General features: G+C 40.6%; 1 protein-coding gene across 1 annotated transcript in view; it reads left to right on the top strand.

Moving 5' to 3' along the window:
* ARHGAP26 (Rho GTPase activating protein 26) overlaps positions 1–23,811 on the top strand; it is a gene marked incomplete in the record, with an annotated part of 513,022 nt that overhangs the window by 389,780 nt on the left and 99,431 nt on the right. The window contains 1 exon segment of the mRNA XM_027770414.1: positions 9,783–9,942. Within this exon segment, the coding sequence (XP_027626215.1) occupies positions 9,783–9,942 (160 nt within the window).

Here is a 23,811-nt window from a genome sequence, read left to right as displayed (position 1 = left end):
AGATTTGAGCACTGATCAATGAATGAGCGTCAATGAATGTGAAAGCACTTTATAAACCCTAAAATGCTTTGCAAATGCTAATTACATGGGACTTTAGAATGTACTGTTATGTCATTTGAAACAGTTAAGTCATTTTTCCAGGCAGAAGGGCTCTCTGGGTCAGTTTCTCTGTGGGTCTTTGTGTGTGTGAATCCTGCTCTTCCCATCAGTGGCCTGTGCACTGGGCTCCAGAATATAACTATTGGCTGAAGCCTAAGTTGTCTAGGACCAGAAAGGGGAAAGTTAATCAATTAACCTCTAGCTCTGAGGAATGTATTTTCCCTCTGCCTAAGTGTCTTCAAATACCAGGTAGCCCAGACAGTGTAAGGCAAATAAAATTCAGGACCTGTTTTTTGGCCTCTCAAAGACCGTGATTAATTTAGGAAAACTAAGCAATTTACTGCAAAAGTATTAATTCTTACTGTTAATGAAACCTGGCTTATTCCATAGGAGTTCCAGCAACTTTCATGACCTAGTTTACTTTCTTACCAGCTGAAGGATTTGGGACTATTGATGGGCACAGAAAAGCCTAATAGCCTTGGTTGTGTTCAAACTATTCTTTTATAAATAATCAGGTTATACTTTGTCCCATGATCTCTTTACAATTTGGCCATGTAGAAAAGAGAAGCAAGAGAGATAAAATGGCAGGATATGTACTACGTGTGTTTCACGCACCTTCCCCTTCTGCTCCCCTCTTCCTTCTCCTATGCCCCTCCCCACGCACACACATACACACATACACACCCACACTGCATCTTTATCGGAGTATTTAAGCGCAGTGGCTGTGAAATCAGTCTGCCTGGCTTTACATTCTAGCTCTACCATTTATTAAATATGTAATCCTGGACAAATTTCTGAATTTGTCTGAGCCTCAGGTTTTTCATGTGGGATAGTAAAGGAACTTACCTCTTAAGATTGTTTTTAAAAGATCAAATGAGACAATTGACGGACTGTTCATGCCTAACTCCCTGTAAGTGCTTGGTTAATGTTAGTTGCTGTAATTATTGATGACAATTATAGTAATAATGAAAGGCAGGCAGGAAATAAAGAGATTTCAGCCACAGATAAAAGAAAGAGTGAGACACCGGAGACACCTCGAAGGTTTAATAAATGTATTGGATGGAGACTGGAATAAGAATGAAAACTTATGCCATATTATATAATGTGTATTAGGTAATACATATAATGATGATTATACCCTGTGAATATTTTATGGACTTCATCCTTTTCAGTTTATTCTCCAGGCTAGGAAGAGACACCTGGTTAGTAATTGTGCCTTCAGTGTCAGGGTGAGCTCTTCTGGCCACTCCCTCCACCACTGTCCCCAGTTTGGCAAAGACTCTAAGACATCGAAGGTGACGTGACTGTTTAAACCAGACAGTTAGTGCAGTTGAGCCTCGGTGCACTTAAAAGAAGGTGGCTTCCCTAAACATCCATGTGTTCTTATTTTCCTGCCTCAACGCACGATATGAACAAATTCCTCTGCTATGCACTGGGGGTGTGGCAGTGAGAGAGGCTGATGCCATTTTGTCCTCTTGAAGCTCCTGGTAAGTGGAGGAGACAGACAATGACAGTCCCATGACTGGTGATATATTTATAATTCAGTAAGTGCCAGAAAAGAAAATTGAGCAGTTAGAATTATAAGGAGGATCTAACCTGGAGTAGGATGTCTCAATAGATCTCTTTGAGCAAGTGAGAGTGAAAAATAGGAGAGAGCCAGATAAAGAGGGGCTGCAGTTGTACCACCGTACAACTCAGTAGTACTAAATGCATTCACCATGTTGTGCAACTATTACCATCATTTACCTTCATAATTCTTTTCGTCTTGTAAGACTGTAACTGTATACCCATTAAACCTTAACTCCCCATTCCCCTGCCTCCCTCATAACTATTATTCTACTTTCTGTCTCTGTGCCCTTGACTATTCTAAGTCCCTCCTAATAAGTGGAATCATATAGTATTTCTCTTTTTATGATTGGCCTATTGTAGCTAGCATGATGTTCTCAAAGATTATCTATGTTGTTACATGTATCAGAGTGTCCTTCCGTGTTCTATTTATTTATTTATTTATTTATTTACCTTCCTTGTTCTATTTATTTATTTATTTAACTTTAGTTATCCATTTATTTATTTTAATTTGACCAGAGAAGGACAGAATGAGAGGGACAGAAGCAAGCCACAAGGTTAGCCATACCATACTACCTACTGGTCCCAAGAGTGTCCTCCTTTTTTAAGGCTGAAAAATATTCCACCAAATATATATTGCTGACCCACTGATGGTTATTGGGTTGCTTTTACATTTTAGCTATTACAAATAATGCTGCTACAATGGTAGGCATACAGATATCTCTTAGCAATTTCACTTTCAATTATTTTGGGTATATACTCAGAAACAGAATTACTGGATTATATTATAATTCTACATTTAATTTTTTGAGGAACTGCTGTATTATTCAATACACGTACACCAAAGGCTTTCAACTTGAAATTTTGAGCCGGAAGCTCTTGGTGGATTTTACGCAGGGAGCGGTATTGGGTTAAAGGAAGGCAGAATGGAAATAGAGCTGGTTGCACACTCAGATTTTAGAGTACCTCTGCTATAGGGTACAAGCTATAGGCAAAGAGATACCTTCTCTCTCGTGTATTTCCCCAAATCCCTTTTCCTTTTCTCTAAGAATTTTCATTTCTAAGTAGGCCCCTGTAAATGGGGGTGAAGGTTCGCATAAACAATGCTGGGTTCACATCTCAGCAGTCATGTTTATCCATCAGAAACATAGTTTATCCATGTCTCCAGAAGCAGAGAACACATTGCTCTTATTCATAGAGCTTAGCTATCCTTGAATAAAAGCCGTACAGTCAGGATGAATACGTATACAGCTGTAATCGTCCCTTTTTGGGGATATAGAAACTATTTTTGCAGGTCCCCTTCCTCCTTTTTTTTTTTTTCCTTTTAATTTCTTCTCTGTCAGTCTGAGAGTGTTCACTCTTGTAAACCAGCTCCCTGGCTGTGCTAGCCAGCTATAAATGGAATGCTATCATAGTTGAGGGTAGTTCATCATTTTCATAATTTTGTCAAGCATGCAGCCATTTTCCACTGCAAGAAGGGGGAAGAAGCGCTGTCCGGTATGGTATCACCCATGTCGGCAGAAACGCGCACATGCACTTTCTCTTCCTTTTTTCAATTCAGTAATTTGAGTAGTAAATGAGCCTCCCCCCGCCCCCCAATATAACCACTGCTTTTCCCTTCACAGTGTCAAGCACGTAACTGCCCTCTCTATTCATTTTTGGTTTGAGTTCTCTGAGAAAAAAAGAATGCCATTTTTAACCTACACTGAACTTGCTCTTGGTCATGGGGGAGCAGCAGAGAGCTAGGTTTAGAGGACATATGGGCACTTCAGATTTTGCTCCCCTCCTGGCTCTGCCCTTTATTAGCTGTGTGACCCCAGACACATCTCTTAAATTCTCAGCGCTTCAGTTTCCTCATTTGTAACATAGTAGGACCCACCTGCCTCTAAGGGTGCTCAGGAAGCTTAGGAGAGACTGTGTAAGAGTACCTCCATCATAAACCCTCAATGAATTATTTAAAGCTTTGAGTCTGGCATCTCACTAGATAACCAGGAAGATGTTAAATGAGGTTGGTGAGCTGACTCCAGTCAGCATTCAGAACAATTTATTTGACACACTCATTCTGGTGCCAGCCATTGGGGCAGTCCAACAAAGCTGTATTTGTGGCTCTGATGGGTTTTCTTGGCAGAGGCTCCTCTGTGCCATCCAGACTGGTCTTGCCTTACCAAGTCCTGGTAGTATCTAGGCAACTCACACACGTAGTCCAACATGGGAGCAAACACACAGCCAGTAGTGGTAGTGATTCCCCATTTTATAGTAAGAATGGATTTGAAGTTGGTCAAAGGAACCAGATTAATAACCCTAGGAAACTTAATATCTGGTTAACTGTAGAACTGTGTAATTCCAGCAGTTTTATTTCCAGTTAATTTTCTTGGCTGAAGAGCATAGAGCTTCTTTGAGGGAGTAGTATAGAGAAGAGTGAAATTTACTGTAGCTTAGTTGCCCACCCACTTGCCTACTTTCAGAGTCGATAACCTCAGGTCTCCCTATTACTCGCCTGTGTGCTACATGAGATGCACTCCTAGGTCATGATCTAGCCTCCAGTCCGAATGTACTTGGGAAAGGGAAACAGTTGGTGAAGAAATGTCCCAAAGGCCCAGCCTTCAGCGGTGCTGTCGATGGTGTGCTGAACTGCAGTGCTGAGGGCTGCATGACTAACCTTGCTTTCTGATGCCTGGCCCAGTTGACATGAAGCACATCAGGTGTGTACTCAGGATCCTGACCACCTGAAGGGCTAGAGGAAGAAGAATATGGTATTATAGGATCCTGTTAAGGGTGCTTCTCCAACTTTCTCTCTCACTCTCTTATGCAGGCACTCTTGCATGCATAAAATAAAGTAAATACACACATACACACACACACACACACACACACACACATACACACACACACACAGATATATCCTATGGGATTGGCTGTGTATATACTGTTTGAAGGAAAGAGTTTGGTGTGGCCTCCAGTGTTCAGGGGGAGTACCCGGAGCTAGACCTTACAGATTGGTGGATTTTGTACTGTCAGGAGGACTTCCTAGTATATCCTAGACCATGAACTTGTGTCATGAAGGCAGAGTGAGTTCAGTGTCTTTGCTTTGGCTTCATAGGAAGTTTTCAGTCTCTTGTACCAGACATACTTATAGAGAAGTGATGGGAAATAAGTACTATTACGCTTTGAACCTTTATATAGATTTGAAATATTTCATAATTTTTTTGAGAGGATTTTGCTATAGGGCATGTGTGCTCAACAGGAAGACAGAGAGAGACAAAAAGCAAGAAATCACCCCCCAGGGGAGATGGCCATGCTGCAATCCCTTCTCCTCCATTCTCCTCTCGGGATCTTGGGCACACATGCACATGCGTCCAGTGTGAGTTTACACTGCTGGGTCTGGGACTCGAACCACGGTCAGCTACATGGGAGTGCAGCAACATAGCCATTATGCTAACTGCTGGTCCCTATTTCATAATTTTTTAAAAAGTGAGACGAGAAAAGTAGAAAGGTAGGTTAACAGAAGTCCTTAAAAACAAATAGAGAAGATTGGGCTTCTTGTTCCAGGCAGCATCAAGCCACTAGGAGTCCCTAGACCAGATACCAGTTGAAACCAACAACGAACAGTGTGGCTTTAAACTGGCATTTGCTACTTCTACTGCTGCTACCATCACCACTACCTTGGTGCTGCGATGGTAGCAGCTGTCATTATTAAGCCATTTTTACATGCCAGGAGATTCACTTACATAATCATACTTAATCATCCTACCAACGTTATGAGCTGTAAGTATTATAGCTTCTGTTTTACGTGTGAGGAGACAGGTTTAAAAAGACCAGGTGACTTTTCCACAGCTGGTAATGACTAACTGATCAAAATCACTATTACTCTTTTCCAAACTTGTAAGTTGTTAAGTTGATGATATTTGTACTCTATACTCTTTTTTTTTTTTAAGAATTATACATTTTTTTATTTTTTGTTGTTATTTATTTTTTAATTTGGCCAGAGAAAAAGGGAAAGTGAGAGAGCAAGCCACCAGGTCCAGGACTTGAACTGCAGCCAGCCACATGGGAGTCCAGCACCTTAACCACCATGCCACATGCCAGCCCCTGTACTCCATACTCTTATAGCAGTGTTTTTCACATTAGTTCATGGCACATAAGTGGGTTGTGAGATCAATTTAGTGGATAAAAGAATAAAATAAAATGGAAAATATTAGAATGTTTCATACTTACTGTTAACGAAACTTTTTCTTTTCCTGATAATGTTATGTGTGTCTTTTTGTTCGTGTAACATTATCAGGAAAAGAAAAAGGAGAAGAGACAGTGTTTTGTGGGCCCCACTAATAAATGAATCCCATAGCCTCTGCTAGACCAGCTTCCCAGGGCTCTGCCAACCTGCTTCCCATACATCTGTAAATTTATCAAGCTGTAATGGATGGCTGGTGCCAGGAGAGGCTGAGGTTTAGGCCTTTCTCTCTGGGATACATTGAGATCTCAAACCATTAATAATTCATTCTGGAGTAATGAACATAGCTGTACCAAGTTATGAGAAGTAATAATCAAGAGACAGATCAGTCTATTACTTCAGTGTGCCAAAAAATCTGGTAGTTAGTAATAAAAGGTGTAGCTCTCCTCCAAAAAAGTTTTCTAAGATGTAGATCAATGTGTTTTTTAAGTTCTAAAACAAAATGGATCATTAAAAGGGAAATGAATTATGTTGGGTAGCCTCAAGTCTATTTATTTTTCAGACTTGCTGATCCAGAATTACTGTACCTTCTTTCCAAATGCCTTTAGGCATTGGGCCCTGCAAATTAGAGTAATTATTGCTCATTAATTAAATCTAAGAAATGGAACATAGCTCAAGACTTTGAAAAGGGGTGTTGGAAGGGTTCAGATACATTCCCTAAAAATCATCAATAATAATTTGAGGCTTTATGAATAAGTAGCTGGGTTGGGAATAATTGTTTCATGTCTATTCGGAAACTTACCTCATCTTTTAACACCTCGGCAAAGATTCATTATGCTTCTCCTGTGCCAAGCTCTGCTGCTACCAAGTAAAATACCAGCATCCCTCTCCTCAGGCAGTGGTAGAGACATCAACATAGTGTCATAAATGCAGGAGCAGGTGGCCTGCATCAGGGTTGGAGGACTGGGGAAAGACAGGAAGAAGCAGAAGAGGGCCATTTGTGTTGAGCCTTGAAGATCAAGTTTGCCAAGCAGAGAAAGAAGAAAAAGAACATTCTAAGCAGAAGGATGACACAGATAAAGGCAGAGAGGTATGAAATGGAAAGATGATAGTGAATTATTCTACTAATTACTATGTTTCCCATGCATTATCACATTTAATCTGTACAGCAACTCAGGAAGTAGGTGATCTCCTCTTTCACCCAATACATCCTTTTTTTTTAAATGAGAAACCCAAAGTATAAGACATATCATGTCATTTGTCTAGGAACCCAGTGCTAGAAGGTAGCAGAGAAAGGCTTAGAGGTGAGTTGGGAAAAGGTGTGCTTTTCTTATATGAATTCATACTTTATACTGAAGACAGTGGGGCTTACTCAAGATTTATAGCCATCGTTGTCAGAGCAATTAAACAGTAGAAGCATTGCTAAACTCTCCACTTATGCTGTGTCATGCATTTTTCTCTCCCAGTAACCAGGAAGGTGTGAGACAATTGGACTACCATCATTTTCAGCTGAGGAGTGATGTGGTTGGAATTGGGTTTTGGTGGTGGCAGGCAGAAGGAAGTTGCACCTAGAGGTCCTCACATCAAGGAATTTAGTTAGAAGGCTATTGATTTAGTCAGACGTAGTGTGGACAAGCTTGATGGTGAAAACTGATCATCATCCAAACCATGTATTTTTACATTAGTCCACAGTTTGACAATGCTTTCATATATAAATAGCTTGTCGATTCTCTTGCACAAGGGACTTTCGTGACAAGAGGGGTAAGTCTGTTGACTGAGCTCATTTGGGAGGTGAAAAATAAGGACGTAGAATTTCCTTCCCACACACAGGAACTGATATGGAAAGTAGTGATGTTAAAAGCACTTTTGTGGAACCAGCAGATGGTGTAATGATTACATTGCTGGACTCCCACATAGTCAACCACGGTTTGAGTCCTGGACCCAGTGGCTTAAAACTCATGTTGGGTGCGTGCACATGTGTGCCCAAAATCCTTAGAGGAGAATGGAGGAGAAAGGATTACATGGAGATGGCATGGCCATCTGCCCTACAGGGTGATATCTCGCTGTCTCTGTCTGTCTCTATGGCAAGCACACATGTCCTATAGCAAAAATCTCTTGAAAAAAATAAAGGAAAAAAAGCAGTTTGTAAATATGCATAGTTGCTGATTGAGGTGTAGAACCTCTGTCTTTCCCCTTTGCCAGGTAAGACTTTGACCATCTGCTTTAGCCCTTTCACATGATGTAGTTAAAACATAAGTAAAACCAGGAGATTCAGCTAAACTAAGAAAGTATTCATAAGATACTCTTATGTGGGGGGTGGGGGGCGGCTAGCAGGTGGCATATTAGTTAAGGTACTGGACTACCACGTGGCCACCTGCAGTTCAAGATCCGTATCTGTTGACTTGAAATTCACGCTGGGCACATGTGCATGCATGCCCAAAATCCCAGTAGAAGAATGGAGGAGAAAGGATTACCATAAGGCCATCTCCCCAGGAGGTGATTTCTCACTTTCTTTCTCATCGTCTCTCTGTCTCTGTCTGGCGAGCACATGTGCACTATGGCAAAAACCTTCCCCCCCCAAAAAAAAAAATATATATGTATTTTTATATTTTCTTACGTGGACCAGAGCAAGCCGGTATATCAGTGGGAACACTTCTTGTTTCAGGTGTTGCTCATGAACCCAAAAGCCAATTCTCTTTCTAACTGGGTTGTATCACTGTTAAAATTTCATAGACCTAAACACGCCCTGCCCCTTTCAGGGGAGGAAAACTTAAACACTCTTAGCCCTAAAAAATTAACGAAAAGTATGCATCTGCTGATAAAATTGTTTGATATAATATTTCAGGAAAGGCTTAGTTTAAAAACCAGCACTTAAGGCAGTATAATCTCTTTTCCTCCTACAAATTAAAAGTATTTCAGAGAAACAGTGGAGGCATTTATAGAATTGTGTGAAAAAAAAATATTCACTATAAATAGCACTAAATGCTAAGGAGATAGGTCTGTGCAAACTACTGGTTTCTGCCCGATTTTTCTCTAGTTTCTAGTTCGTAATGAATAACTTCCTTCTCTAACAGGTGATTTAGGGAAACTCCTGATGTTTTCTTAACAGTCCTGAAAGGCATTAACTTGTATTTGTTATCAATAGACAGCTTGTATATGTTTAGACCCAGGGTCAGCAAATGAACAATTGAGTTTTATAGTTCAGTCATGGTGGCCTGAGCATATGTTTTGAGAGGTTGTTTATCCAGAAATATGCATACACATTTAGCACATTACTCAGATCCCGCTCCTGCTGCCCTGTGTGTTATTTGAGTATAAGTGACAATATGAACCCAGTGATGTAGGTGGATCTACGATACTGCACTTTGATTTGTTTATGCCGCGTTTCAGTTCATGTGAGCCACATGTTTAATGTGATGAGATATTAAGACTCGGAGTTTAATCTGTTGAATTTTCTGACTTAATTTTAAATATCCAGATCCGCATATTTAAAAAATTAAATGTTTTGCTCCTGTTTCCAAGTATATTAAACCCATTAAGAGTTTTTATACCCATAGTAAAGAGAATGTTAGTGGTCACAGCGGTTTAAGCAGCAACCAAGTACATAAATTGTAACTAAAGAGGATCAACAGCCCCCCGGACCTGCAGAGCAGGATTCACATGTGCAGAGGCTCGTCCTTCAGCAGACACTTGCTTTGGTTGATTGGTTATTTTGGGCAAGATGGGAATGGTAAAGAGTATCACATCCTAAAACAGCAAAATAGCGTGGATACTAGAGATTTCTGAAACTTCGATAGGTGAAAAGTCAAATAGAGACGTCTTTGCTGACTCCTGTGGCATCTGAGGATGCCCCACGTTCTAGCCCCTCTTGACAAGGAATCCACAGAAGTCTGCTCTCCCCCCAAACGCGATTTCTCTCATTCGTGCCTTTTCTTTTCCTTCTTCCCAGTGTTGCTAACAACCACAAGCAGAATTTGATGACAGTGGCAAACCTCGGCGTGGTGTTCGGACCCACTCTGCTGCGTCCTCAGGAAGAAACCGTAGCAGCCATCATGGATATCAAATTTCAGAACATTGTCATTGAGATCCTAATAGAAAACCATGAAAAGGTAACATATACTCAGTCAGTTGCAGTGAGGAATTCCTTTTGGGGGAAGTCACATGGAAATTGGCTTCCAGGTTGACTCAGGTTCGCATTGCTAACGGCTCTTGCACTGTGATCATGATGGAGTTGCCACAGTGGAGGTGATGGTGGTGGTGATAATCATAAAGGGCGGGGAGGTGGAGGTGGCAACAATGGCAGTTTTGGTGACAACAATGGTAATTATGGTGGCTGCAGGTAGGCAATATTTGTTGAGCATTTATTCCATATCAGGAATTGCGCTAAGCACTGTATACAAGTTGTCATTTTATCCTCACAATAATCCAAGGATTATTATGAGCCTCATTTGGAAAACACTCTTGTCCACTTTTCATTTGGTTAACTGATCAATTTTGAGGTTTTTTTTTTTAATGTTAGGAATGTGAAACTTTTTTATTTATGTTGCAAATATTTTTCCTGTAGTTTGGCTTTTGATGATATAAAATCATGTATTTTTTCATACTTTGTGTGTGTGTGTGTGTGTGTGTGTGCGCGCGCACGCACTGATGTTTCTGGTCTTTCCTAAGGAGGTACCCTCCTTTTTTGGGCTAGGTGGTGGCACAATGGTAATGAAACTGGACACCCATGGGAGAGGTCCTGGTTTGGCATCCTGGGACCTCTCTGAGAACACCAGACACACACATATGCCAGTAATCTGGGCTGGTTTAGACTGGGGTGGATTGAGATGTAAAGACTCTGTTAGGGCTTCTCAGTCTCTCTCCAAAGAAGTAAATACAGTTTTTTTTAAAAAGAAGCCCCTTTCTAATTATGAAGTATATCAACACAGAACTGCCCTTATAAAATCAGGAGTGGATCTCTTCCACATCATTGCTTCTCCTAGCAAATCTCCATGCAGGTCCCCTTGGGCGCCAGTTGACAGCCATAACTCTGGGATCACTAGATGAAAATGAAATACTGCTCCTCCTAAATAAACACTTTGCCTAGAATGGTGGATTAGTTGTGCCAGATAACCTGAAAAATAAGTTCAGAACCAGACCACTCCTCACTACCCACGCTGATAACACTAATGTAAGCTCCCATCCCCTCTTGTCTGAATTTATACAAGCGTCTTCTAATTTGCATCCTTGCTTCCACCCTCGCCTGTCTATTCCAACATCAGCCACTGTAATGAGATTTCTAAAATGTTAAGTAAGGTCATACCAATTGTCTGCTAAGAACCATCCAGTGGCTTCTCATTTCACTCAGAGTGAAGGGCAGAGTCTTCCCGAAAGCTTATGAGGTCCTACAAGGTCTTAGCTCCCCACCCCACACTGCTATTACCTGGTTTCATCGTCTAGGTCTTTCTCACAGCCATTTTGACTGCTTTGTAGTTCCTCAGACCTAGCAGGTATACTCCTACCTCAAGGCCTTTGCAAGTGCTGTTCCTGTTGTCTGCGATACTCTTCCTCCACAAAACTGCATGGTGTGTTTTCTCACTGCTGAAGCCTTCTGAGTGAGGCCTACTTAGATCTCTCTATTTAAAATTGCACACAATCTCAACCTCCAGCCTCCCATCTCCCCTTCCCCTTGCTTTCCTTTTAGCATACTCTGTAATTATCGTTTAGACCATTGGCTTCCTGACCTCCACTAGCATATGTGCTTCACGACAGTGAGGGCTTTTGTCAGCTGTGTTCACTGCTTGGTCTTTAGTTCCTCATTAGCCCTTCAGGACACAGGTGTTGGATGGATGTGGCCCTGGCCTCCAAAGCGCTGCTAGTGATGCTTATCTCCTGGCATTCACTCCATGCATAGTCCCCTCCAACTCTGAATAGGGCTGGCCTATGTCATCACTAGGGTATTGCAAAGGTAACGGTGCATGACTTCTGAGACTAGTCACAAAAGACCTTGAGGATTAGCCATGGTTTTTGGACTTGCTCACTGGGTAAAGTAAGCTCCCATGTTGTGAGAACAGTCACACAGCCCTGTGGGGAGGAACCCCAGGCTTCCTACCAACCGCTAGACTAACTTGCTAGCCATCTGAACAAGCTGCCTCAGAAGTAAACCCTCCAGCCCTTATCATGCCCTCGGGTCATGTAGCCCCATTAGGTACTTTGAGCATAACCTAGTAAGAGACTCTGAGGCAGAACCTCCAAATTAAGCCCCTCTTGAATTCTCTATCCACAGAAACTAGGAGAGATGACAAATGTTTGCTGCTTTAAGTTATACAATTTTGGGGTAATTTGTTATGGAAATTTATATAGTTATATCAGTAGCTATATACTAGAGAACATCTAAATACATGGTTTATTAAAAGGTAGAGAAATCAAGTTATTTATTTGAGGGAAATATCTTTCTCTCTCTCTCTCTCTCTCTGTCTCTCTCTAACTTTGGAACTCTATTCAGCCTCCTATTTTAAATATAGGAAATCAGATATAGCAGCAACTTGTGGAAAGGCAACAACAGCCAGCTGAAAACATGGCTTCCAAAGGCAAGTGACTTGAACTTCAATCCACTACCTCTTATGAGCTTTGTGACTGTGAGCAGCTAGATTATATAACCTCTCTGATCTCATTATTACACTTTTAGTAGAGTTATCAGTGACTCTGGACAACAGAGTTAATCTTTTGTTCACCTAGCAGTTCAATGTGGGTACCTGATGGTGGCATCCCCTGTGGTGATCCACACCCCACGTTCCTTCCATCTTGTAGCACTACTACAGCTCTGCAGGTTCTCTGCAGTCAGCCTGAGATGAGCAAGTATGAGAGTATGGATGCTCAGCTAAGATTTTTATGGGCCAAGCTTGGAGGAGGCTCTCTTCATTTTCTTCTGCATTTCCCATTGACCAGGGTCACGTGGCCACATCTAACTGCAAGGGAGGCTGGGAAAAGTAACATAGATAAGTGCTCAGAGAAAAGGGAAGCAAGTTCAATGATCAACTTGCCAGTCTACCATACTCCTTCAGTTGTCATAGTTGTTTTGAGGATTAAATGAGGTGACTTATGTAAAGGACTTAGTCAAAGTTCTGGTGCATAATAAGGTTCAGTTACTGTTAGCCATTGTTGTTGGCAATTTCAACAGAATTATTTAGAAATAGAGATCAAGTCCATCTGCAGTTGTCATATGTGCCCTCCTCCCCGCAGATCGGTTTTTAATAACTTAATCATTTCCTAAATAAAATAATCGTAGATGTTGAGATGAGTCTCTAAGGGGTGAGCAGTTTGATTGTTTCATGTTTCTGAAGTACATACTTGGGCTTATTGCTTTTTGAACTGTAACTGTTTTCGAAGTCTTTGGGCCTTCAAAGCCAGAAACTATGTTTGAAAATAGCATGACAGAAAGAAGGATCTGCTGCTGCAACTAATAACAGTATTGAAACTTGTATAAACAAGCAGCCATCCTGCCTGGGCGCAACATACAGAAATCGAAATCAAGTATGAAATGTGTGGCAGAGCTTATAAAAATATGCACAAGAGGCTGATGAAAATACCTCCTTTGGCGCTAGCAGTTAGTGTAATGGCTATGTCGCTGGACTCCCACGTAGTCGACCGCGGTTTGAGTCCCAGACCCGGTGGCTTAAACTCATGCTGGGCGCATGGGCGAGCGTGCCCAAGATCCAGAGGGGAGAATGGAGGAGAAGAAATTGTGGCGTGGCCATCCCCCCCGGGGGATTTCTTTCTTTCTCTCTGTCTGTCTCTGTCTGGCGAGCGCACACACCCTATAGCAAAAACCTCTCCAAAAAAAAGAAGAAAGAAAATACCTCCTTTTGTAGGTTATAAATGATGTTACTTGTTGATGTTTATTTGGTGGTATACACATAAAGAGTACGGTGACACTTCATTAATTGTTCTTCTTCATTAGTCCATGCCAAAGGTAAGATGAATCACAATAAGACGATATTTCTGTGGGACCCATGAAGGAGAGGAGTATGGGTGAATACATTCCAGGGATGAAGGCTGCACCAAAGTTTGCATCTCCAGTCCTGAGGGAATTAGTGTTCCACCACAAGGGAGTCACAATCGGTCAAAGTTACATACAAGACCTGGATACGTACATTATTAGGGGGAGAAGTCCTTAATATTCATCAGGTTTGTATTTCTGGTGAAAACAACTTTGAATAAGGCAGCTTGTTTCCTTTTTAAAAGTAGCTGCAGGCGAGGCCTGGAATAAAGTGAGGAGATGCTGCCTCAGCCTCCTTGGGAAGCCTGGTGCTTGTCTTACAGGAAGCCCACACATATGTGGCCAGGCTCCGGCCTTTGACTTTTCAGAAAAAACATGTTGGCTAAACCTTCTGCCAGTAGGTCTTAACTTTAGCCATTAGATCCAGAGCATTTTTTTGCCCTCAGAAGAATATTGTCAGAGACTTGTTCTTCAAAGTGCACAGTCGTTAGGTCCTGGTCAATAATGTTTAATGAACATTCCCTTAGGCTTGGCTGTAATTTTCTAGAAACACTTACAGATATCTAGGAGTGTCAGAAGTTGGGGTGATTTCTCGCTTTCTATCTCTGTCTCTCTGGTGAGCACACGCTCCCTATAGTAAAAAGAAAAAAAGAAAAGGTGCTTTCCAGCAATACTTTTTCATCCTTCATATGAGACAGTGTATGCTCTCTGGCTTGAAACAAGCCCTACTGCAAGACTGAATTGTATAAACCCCACAGTTACTGGTATAGTATTCTCTCGTGTTAAGAAAACTTTATAGAATGTATTTAGTTTGTGCCTTGGAATGATGGTTAGGAGGGATCTAGGAATAAATAGATGGTGCTGAAAAGAGGATATGGAAATTCAGTCATCTAGTCATTGGAGCCACTCCATAGAAACAGAAAACCATAAGATGCCTCTTTTAGTTTTATCTTGCTATATAACAAATCATTTGCAAATCTAGTGACTTAAAACAACAATGATCTTACTGCTCTCAATTCTGTGGGTCAGAAAGTCAGGGAGGACTGATGTGTTGTCCTTATGGTATCTGGGGTAATTTGGTTGGGATTAGAGGATCCAAGATGGCGTCATGCCACCTGTCTGAGACTTTGGTACTAGCCATGGCCAGAACCCTAGACTCTTCTCCACATGCTCACTTACCATTCAGTAGTGCCACTCAGACTTTCCAAGGGCAATTGTGGAAAGACCAGGCCAAGTGTCACTTCTGTCACCTTTTGTTGGTCAGAGAAGTCATAAGTTCAGTAAGATTCAGCAGTGGGACTATACCCTACCTCTGGATGGAGGAGCAGTGTGTTCACACAGGCATGGGAGTTTTTTGCTGCTATCTTTACAGGGGTTTCCATTTAGTTCTCCTTGGAAAAGGCTTCACTTTCTAATTAGTGGCTTGTGCTGAATGTAGGCATCTCCTCAGTATTTTTTATGGAAAGTGCTCTTGTGTGTCTTTTCAGCATTGCCATTTTTTTTTTTTTTTTTTTACACAACTGGGAGCATCAAACATTTGGTGGTAAAGACAAGTTTTAGTCCTCAAATACCCTTTTTAAGCCTCAGTATGCAGAGCTAACTCATAAATGTCTAAAACGGGAAAAACATTTTTTTGTCTTTCAAATAGACATTTTTAAAAAGAGAGAAAGGGAAGGGAAATACTTTCTAGCCAAAAAATTATGTTTCTTTAACCTGATAAAACATTTTGTTTTCAATAGAAGGAAAATATGACTTCCATGGGTTTTTTTTACGATTATTTAAGTTTTTAAGTTTTGTATACAGTCACTGCATATAATTAGAGTATGCAAAATGAATTTTCCCAGCATGAATATACTGTATATTAATCCGTCAAAGATAACTATCATATACATTATCATCAACAGATAATTTTCCATTCTTGTGTTCCTTAAATGTTTTGTTTCTTTCTTTTTCTCCTTGATTCTCTTCCTCCCCTCTGTGTTCTATGGTCTTTTCTATCTCTGTCTATTTGCCTCTTGTTTACTAAAAGTTAATCACTAGATATCCAGCCCAAGGAAAGTGAATTCATTCATGCCATCATTGGCACATCCACACACCCTCAGAATAGGCCGAGTCTAGAGATATTCCTTGACACGCTTCTCTCTCACAGAGACCCCCACCTATGTCTTTCTTCTTCATGGGAGCCTTTGTGGTGTGTTTTACACACACCTTGAGCCTAACACATACTTACTCTGTCAAAGTGGTCCAGAAGCGCTGTCCTCCACCTTCCTGACAGACCCAAGAGGAGATCAGTATTGATTGATTTACTCAGTTGAAATTAATGGATCTTTTTCATGAATATAGTCTGCAAATAATGTCTAAAACGGGAAAAACATTTTTTTGTCTTTCAAATAGACATTTTTAAAAAGAGAGAAAGGGAAGGGAAATACTTTCTAGCCAAAAAATTATGTTTCTTTAACCTGATAAAACATTTTGTTTTCAATAGAAGGAAAATATGACTTCCATGGGTTTTTTTTACGATTATTTAAGTTTTTAAGTTTTGTATACAGTCACTGCATATAATTAGAGTATGCAAAATGAATTTTCCCAGCATGAATATACTGTATATTAATCCGTCAAAGATAACTATCATATACATTATCATCAACAGATAATTTTCCATTCTTGTGTTCCTTAAATGTTTTGTTTCTTTCTTTTTCTCCTTGATTCTCTTCCTCCCCTCTGTGTTCTATGGTCTTTTCTATCTCTGTCTATTTGCCTCTTGTTTACTAAAAGTTAATCACTAGATATCCAGCCCAAGGAAAGTGAATTCATTCATGCCATCATTGGCACATCCACACACCCTCAGAATAGGCCGAGTCTAGAGATATTCCTTGACACGCTTCTCTCTCACAGAGACCCCCACCTATGTCTTTCTTCTTCATGGGAGCCTTTGTGGTGTGTTTTACACACACCTTGAGCCTAACACATACTTACTCTGTCAAAGTGGTCCAGAAGCGCTGTCCTCCACCTTCCTGACAGACCCAAGAGGAGATCAGTATTGATTGATTTACTCAGTTGAAATTAATGGATCTTTTTCATGAATATAGTCTGCAAATAATTACTTTCCTTTGCTGCTTATCATACATACTGTGTTAAGCAACTTCATACCCATCTTCTTATTCAGTTTTCATAGCAACCCTGTAAGGTCACATTTTTTCCCATTTATTTGCCAGAAGGCACATGCTCTCACTAGGGAGAGATAGAGAGTCAAACAGAGAAACAACCCCTTTTACCCCACCATGGGCCACAGTCAAGCCATAATCCCTTCTCCTCCATTTTTCCTTCCTGTCAGGATTTTGGACATGCACACACACACACACACACGCCTAATGTGTTCTTCAAGCCACTGGGTGTGGGATTCAGACTGCAGAGTTGACCACGTGGGATCCAGCTGCCTTAACCATGATACCACCAGCTGGTCCTATGGTCAACATTTTTAGCTTTATTTTACAATGAGCCTGAAGTGCAGATAGTTTAAGAAGCAACTCGATAGGAGAGGAACTAGAGATGAAACTAAGACTGACTTCAGAATCCGAGCTCTTAAATTCTGTTCCAGTTCATCTCTGTTCATTGCAATAGACTTTTAGTGAGCATCTACTCTTGGTTGAAGATAAATAAGATGGGTTCTTTCTCTTCAAAGCCCTCCTATTTTAGCAGGGTATAACTAACCGTAACCTGGTGTGCTCAGTGACATCTGGCAAGATGAATAAAGTGTTATGGCACCACCGAGGAGAAATACTTAATTCTGCTGGCACTGGCCTCTGACATATAAGTAGAAGTTTCTAGTCAGTGAAAGAGTAGAGACAGGAGGGACAGCATTCCAGGGAAACAACATTAGTCAAATTGTATGTATTAAGATGACATGGTTATGAAAGATAGGAGGTAGTAAGAGATTATCTCGCCTATTTGTCAGGGGTCTTGAAAGCTGTGGGAAAAGGCTTGGATTTACTCCTGAAAAATAGGAGCCCTCAGAACTTGCCAAGTAGAGAAGTAAAATAATTATATCAGCCCTTTAGAAAGACACCCTTGGAAGCCGAACCAAATTGTATTCTTGATTGTTGATCTGAAAGTCACTCATTAAATTAAGAACAAACCACAGAGTTGACCATGCTGCTGTAAACTTGTAGATCAGAGAGTAAACTTTGATTTACAGCCCTTACTTACCAGTAGCAAGGATCCTCATGGCCTTTATTTGGACCTCCTTGCCAGACTTAGTATTTCCTAAGGGGAACTGCAGCTCCCTAGTATCATTTCCCATCCTTGGCTCTTTTCCCTGGACTCTACGTGCATTTTAAGAGGGCTGCAGAAGAATAGATTTGAGAATATCCATTATCATAAACAAGTTTCAGAGATGAAAACTCAGAGTGCAAAGGCGTTGGCTTTTACCCTGCTTGCTTTAAGGGAACAATTATTTAAAATGATCATTTCTAGGGTCAGCCCCACAGTGCTGCAGTTAAGCCCTTGTGTAGGAAATCAGATCCAATCTGACCTACTGTGGTTCAAATCTTGGCTCAAGTAGTTTGAAAAACATGCCAGGTGTGTGTACATGCATGCCCTAAAACCCTGACAGGATGGACAAATGAGGGAAAAAGGATTGTGGTATGACCACACCCCATTAGGAGGTATGTTTTTTCTCTCTCCCCACCTCCCTGGTGAGCACACACACCCTCTAGCAATTAAAAAAAAAAACATTAATTGACCAGGTCTGTATGGACAGAATCTATTCCCCAGACTCACTGCTTATCACCCTGAGTCTTAAAGCAAGTAGGCAAATACTTGGGGTTCTATTTATAAGCTTCTAGGCAAGATTTTAAAACAAAACAAAATACTGAATGCTGTCATTGTCTAAGATATCCCCAAACCAAGAAATTCTGTTTCTTACAAGATCTTATAAACTGTCTTTTAAAAAAGCTTTCTTGCTAATGACTGAAAATTTTAAATGTCTATAAAGAATAACCATATGAAGAAAACATAATAATAGGATAACACCTCTTTGTTCTATAATTGCCTGAGATGTTTCTTGGGGGGAGGGTGAGGACGTAGCACTCTCAAGGGTTTTTGTGTATGAGTCAGAGTGGACGTGTGCATGTGTGCACGTGTACACATGTGCCCATGTGCTGCATGCTTTTGTCAGCATTGACCCTTTTAATGCCTGTTAATGTTTGACCAAATAAGTTACGGTGTTTCCTTTCCTAGTCCACCAGTTAGCTTTGGAACAGGTGGGAATGTTGATCCTTAAGCTGTTAATTCTCAGAAATCCCCAAAGATCAGTGCTCTTTTTGAACATGTTAACTTTTAACCTCATATATCAAGGAAAGGATCTAGCCACCACGGGTGACCCTGTTTAAAAGGTATAACTTGGTATAAGCACCAAGTCCTAAGCAATCGAGCATTCCCAATAAAATAGCAAGGATTTTCAATGCACTTAGCTTGATTTGAATCCACCAAACTGCCTCAGTCTGCTTTTAACAAAATGCTGGTGGCAAGGAAACCCCTTGCAACAGTATGGGGATTTTTGCACAATATGTATATCAATTAATAAAATGCAGTTGATTTAAGTAACTGATAGGTTTTTGGTAGTTGATTTATTTCCTTGGTATTTCCAACAACTATTAGTATGACAGTTTAATAATAATAATGGGCTCTGTCCTGTAGACTGCTGGTTAAAGAAGCCGGATCCCACATGACTGACCACGTAGTTTGAGTCTCAGCCTGGTTGCTTGAAAAACACATTGTGCTCATGGGCAGATGTGCCCCAAATCCTGACAGGATGAAGGAATGGAAGAGAAAGGATTGTGGCATGACCACACCACGTTGGAGGGTGCTCTTTCGTCTCTGTCTCTTCCTTACTCGCTCTTTCTGGTAAATTAGTAACTTACCCTGGCATATCTTATTATCATTACTACTACTAGTATTATCTGGTAAAGATACACAAGGGTAAGTTACTCTATTGCAGTAGTCCCTGGTATTGTTGGAAGCTCATCTTGTTTTATGATCATAGCTTTTATAGTTTGTTCATCTTTTTTTGTTTATTGTTATTGCCTTTTTTTTCTTTTTTCTTTTTTTTTTTTTTTTTTTTGTCGTCCTTTCTTTTCTTGGTTCCTGGATATACTTTTTTCAGTCCTGTCCTGGTTAGCTTCAGAAGCCAGCTAGATTTACTTGTGTGCTAGACTGAAACTCTCTGTCACAGGATTTTTCTTCTTTAGTGTCAATGCTGTATGCGATACCCTTCATTAATATAATCAGTTTATGGATCTGAGTGTATATATTCCTCCCAATAAACCCTAGATAATCTGCCGTGGACCAGCCTCGGCGGGGGTGGGTTGGCTCACTCCTCAATAAACCAATACTTGTCTGAATTGTGAAGCTTCTTTAATGCTGCTGAAATAAGGATGGAGTTTGTTGTATTTTAATCTGTTCCTCTTTGTCAGCAAAGATAAGAGGAAATAGAATCTTTCTGGAGATATGGAAAAATCACAGCATCCCATGGATTACCCAGGCCATGTTTATATACCCTCAGTTACTAAATGTAATTGGTTTCTTTTGAGAGACTTTCAATAAAACTCCCCAAACTACTTTCCAAATTGTTGATCTTTCTGCCAAAATGCTGATATCAACAGGACATAGGACTTCCAGCTGTCCTTAAAAAACCTTTCTGCAGCTACTGCCTGTGAACTTGGCTCCTTAACTATTACAGTAAATGAGCCCTGCGAAGACTGCCTAGCTTCCAATGTAAGGGTGCTGGATTTATTATGGCTTCTCTTGCCCTAAGCAGTCTCTGCTCTAATCTGTCGTGAGAATGAGCAGAGTGGGAGCCACCCTCAGTAGTTGTAGACGTCCATTCCTCAAGTTAAACAAAAGAGCCCTCTAGTACTTGACACCCTGATGCCTACGTTTCTCAAGAAATTGCTCAGTCTCTTTTTTCTTCTAAACCGTTCTGTTTTGCATTGCAATCCCCAGGCCTCTGCTGTTGATTTATTGTCTCAGAGCTACTTTGCAGTTATAGACCAGGAGCTCTTCATTATGACCTAATTTTCCTCTCATAAAAATCACAGCACATCATAAAGAGTACACCACACACATTACAGGGAGACTCCTAATCCTTTTACATTGCAGGAGCATGTGACAGATGTGTTGGGGAAAGGTGTAAAAATGTGTATGTGGCATGGCTAAGAACAAATTCCGCAAGTGTCAGTGCTCGACATTGTCAAGACAGGCCAGAGAGGGATCATTGAAATTTGAGTTCTGTAGACAACACAAGGGAAAAAGAACACAAATTTTAACATTGCTGCAAGCAGTTAAGATGGATGTTTTGTCAAGAGCGGTAGTCACATTTACACTTAGAAATTAAATCCTTGTGTCTCAACTGCAAACAATTCATTGTCAAATCTCCAGTTATTTCCCTTCTCCTACTTTGTTTCTTTTTTTGTTGGGTACGATAATTTCTTTTGAACACTGAGTACCAAACTGTGTTTGTTAGATGTTTCAGTTTTCGCCGCAGCCCTGGGACCTTTTACAGATGAGGCAGGTGAAGGTCGGGGAGTTAAATAATTTACTCATGATTACAGAGCTTGTAAATAGCTAAAATTAGATAATGTCAGACTCCAAAACGTGTCATCTTTCCATTTTGTCCTCCATCTCTCAATAATTGTTATACAGACCACAAGGGGTTAATACCCAGCCAGTCAAGCTAAGTCCCAGACAGCTGTATTTCTTATCTATGTGACCTTGGATAAATCAGTTAATCTCAGTGAATCGCAGTGAATCGTGTTTTCGTCATTTACAAGATAGCAAAAATAATAGTATTCCCTTTATAGGGTTATTGTGAGGAAAATAATCCATGTAGATAATCTATGTAAATAACTTAGCATCATAAACACTCAATAAATTTTGGTTATTTTTATTGTCATTTAAACCACTGCTACTTCCTGCCTGCTTTTTGCCAGATATGCTAAGCATGTTACATGCATTATTTTTTCAGCAATTCTGCAAGTCAAGTCATAGATTCCTATTTGCATAAGGGAAACAGGCTCAGAGGAGTTAATTGCCTAAGATCTCACAGCTAGTAGGTGGCAAAGCCAGGATTTGAGCCCTAATTTGTCTAGTTCCAAAGCCTGTTTGTTTTCTATCCATGTAATGACTTTAGATTCTGTTCCTATGTCTTAGTTGTTGATATTGGCAATGATGTTGGTATAAGTGGTGTAGATATTGCCCTTTGAGCAAGCAGCAGAATCAGGACTTAAGCAGAATCAGGACTCAGCCTGGCCCTGACCACCATCTTTTGCAATGTAAGGAGAAACAGTAGCTTGGTAGTTATGTGTCTGTTAATTCTACTTATAGGACACTTGAAATTAGGGATACTTGGAAAGGTTTACCCAGAGTTTTATTTTTATTTTACAATTTTATTCCCCAGTAGCTTCCAGAAGGCTTACAGTCTTCCTAATTTTTACCTCGAACGCATTCTCAACTAAACTGGAATTCATTTGTAAGTTTGGACAGTATTAACAGAGCACTTGGGGCACAGAATAAAGCTCAGCCTTTTGTGTTAATTTGGAAAGTCTCTGTGAAATGAGTAGATTATTCCAGCCAAGTGATAGAGCTCCGTAAATCCATTGCTCATGGGTAATGGGAGCTCATGCTTCCATCATTCAGCAAGTCATTTGTACAGTGATTCTTCTCCATAGTGTGAAGAAAACTTGATTCTCTTGAAATCATCTCTTCCAAATGAAATAGGATTAGAATAGTTAACAAGATAGTGAATGACTGAGATTCTCTCAGAATTCCAACAATAGCTGTTAGCAGAGGCAAACTCTTGGTCTGGCTAGAAAGTGACTAATCAGTCTTTAAACGACTTAACCATATTCAAGTTTCAAGTTAAATGAACGACAGTAATTTGGGGAATGATGTCCCAGACTCTGTAATTCAAGTTTTTGTCATCTGCTCAGACTTGGTGTCATTTATGAAGTGCTCTTGCACCTTGGAAAAACACATGTAATATGTAATATTGGGTCATTGAAAAAGTCGTGACACACTTGTTTGCATTGTGCTCACTGGCCTGCTATTACATTTGATCCTGAAAACAACCCAATCAGAGCTCTTCAGAAGCCTGGGCCCGGCTCATAGTGAGACCCAGAAAACTGGCCTTTTGGACCATAACTCTCACCCATGGTGAAAAGCTTCTCCTAGAGCTAATTCTAGTATGCTTGACTAACTTTTGTTTTAGAGGAAACAGCTGATTAGCAGAGTGAAATTCCTTCTCATCTGTTCCCATGTCTTTGCCTGCTTCTCTGTATATAAATGTTGTTTTGGAAGCAATTTTTCATGCATCTGTCTAAATCCATGGTCCTCCCTGACAACTCGTCGTGTTTCTTCAGAATTGACTACAGTTCTTAGGAAAGAGCTCACATTTTTGTTGACTGTTGAAGTTGAAATAAATATATACCTTTGCTTCCATTGTATTTGGGAAGGGCATTATTTTAAATAATTCATTAGGGAAAAAACAGACAAAGATTTGGAGGCTGGAAGTAAAGTGTGGTCAAGGGGGACTACGAGAACCTAGGCTCTCACTAACTGAATTTATTTTAAAATGTTTTTACCTAGGAATTGCTGAAGCTCATGTACTTGAGGCCAGAGGCAGAAGGGTGCTAAGAGATACGATTTTTTGTTGAAACCCATGCTGGGTTTGGGGTATAGGGTTTTCTGGTAAAGATGGACTGGAGAGGATGAGCTAATTGGATGGCTGTGTCAGCCTGGGCTTCCACTCCTGGTCTCTCTCCTGCTCCACTCTGTGGCTAGGCAGGAAGGTAGGGTGGCCATTTTTCCTGTGGAATGGCTGTCCTACTTACTATGCTGCATTGATCTCTATCCCAGAGAAAAGTTATTTAGAGCACCTGGCATGGTGCTTGGCAGCTGCACACACTTGTGTGAGGTGTCTTCAAAAAGTTCATGGGAGGGTTCA

The sequence above is a fragment of the Tupaia chinensis genome, unplaced genomic scaffold, assembly GCF_000334495.1.
Source record: "Tupaia chinensis unplaced genomic scaffold, TupChi_1.0 Scaffold000132_1, whole genome shotgun sequence".
NCBI lineage: Eukaryota > Metazoa > Chordata > Mammalia > Scandentia > Tupaiidae > Tupaia > Tupaia belangeri.
This window is presented reverse-complemented; position numbering and strand designations above follow the sequence as displayed.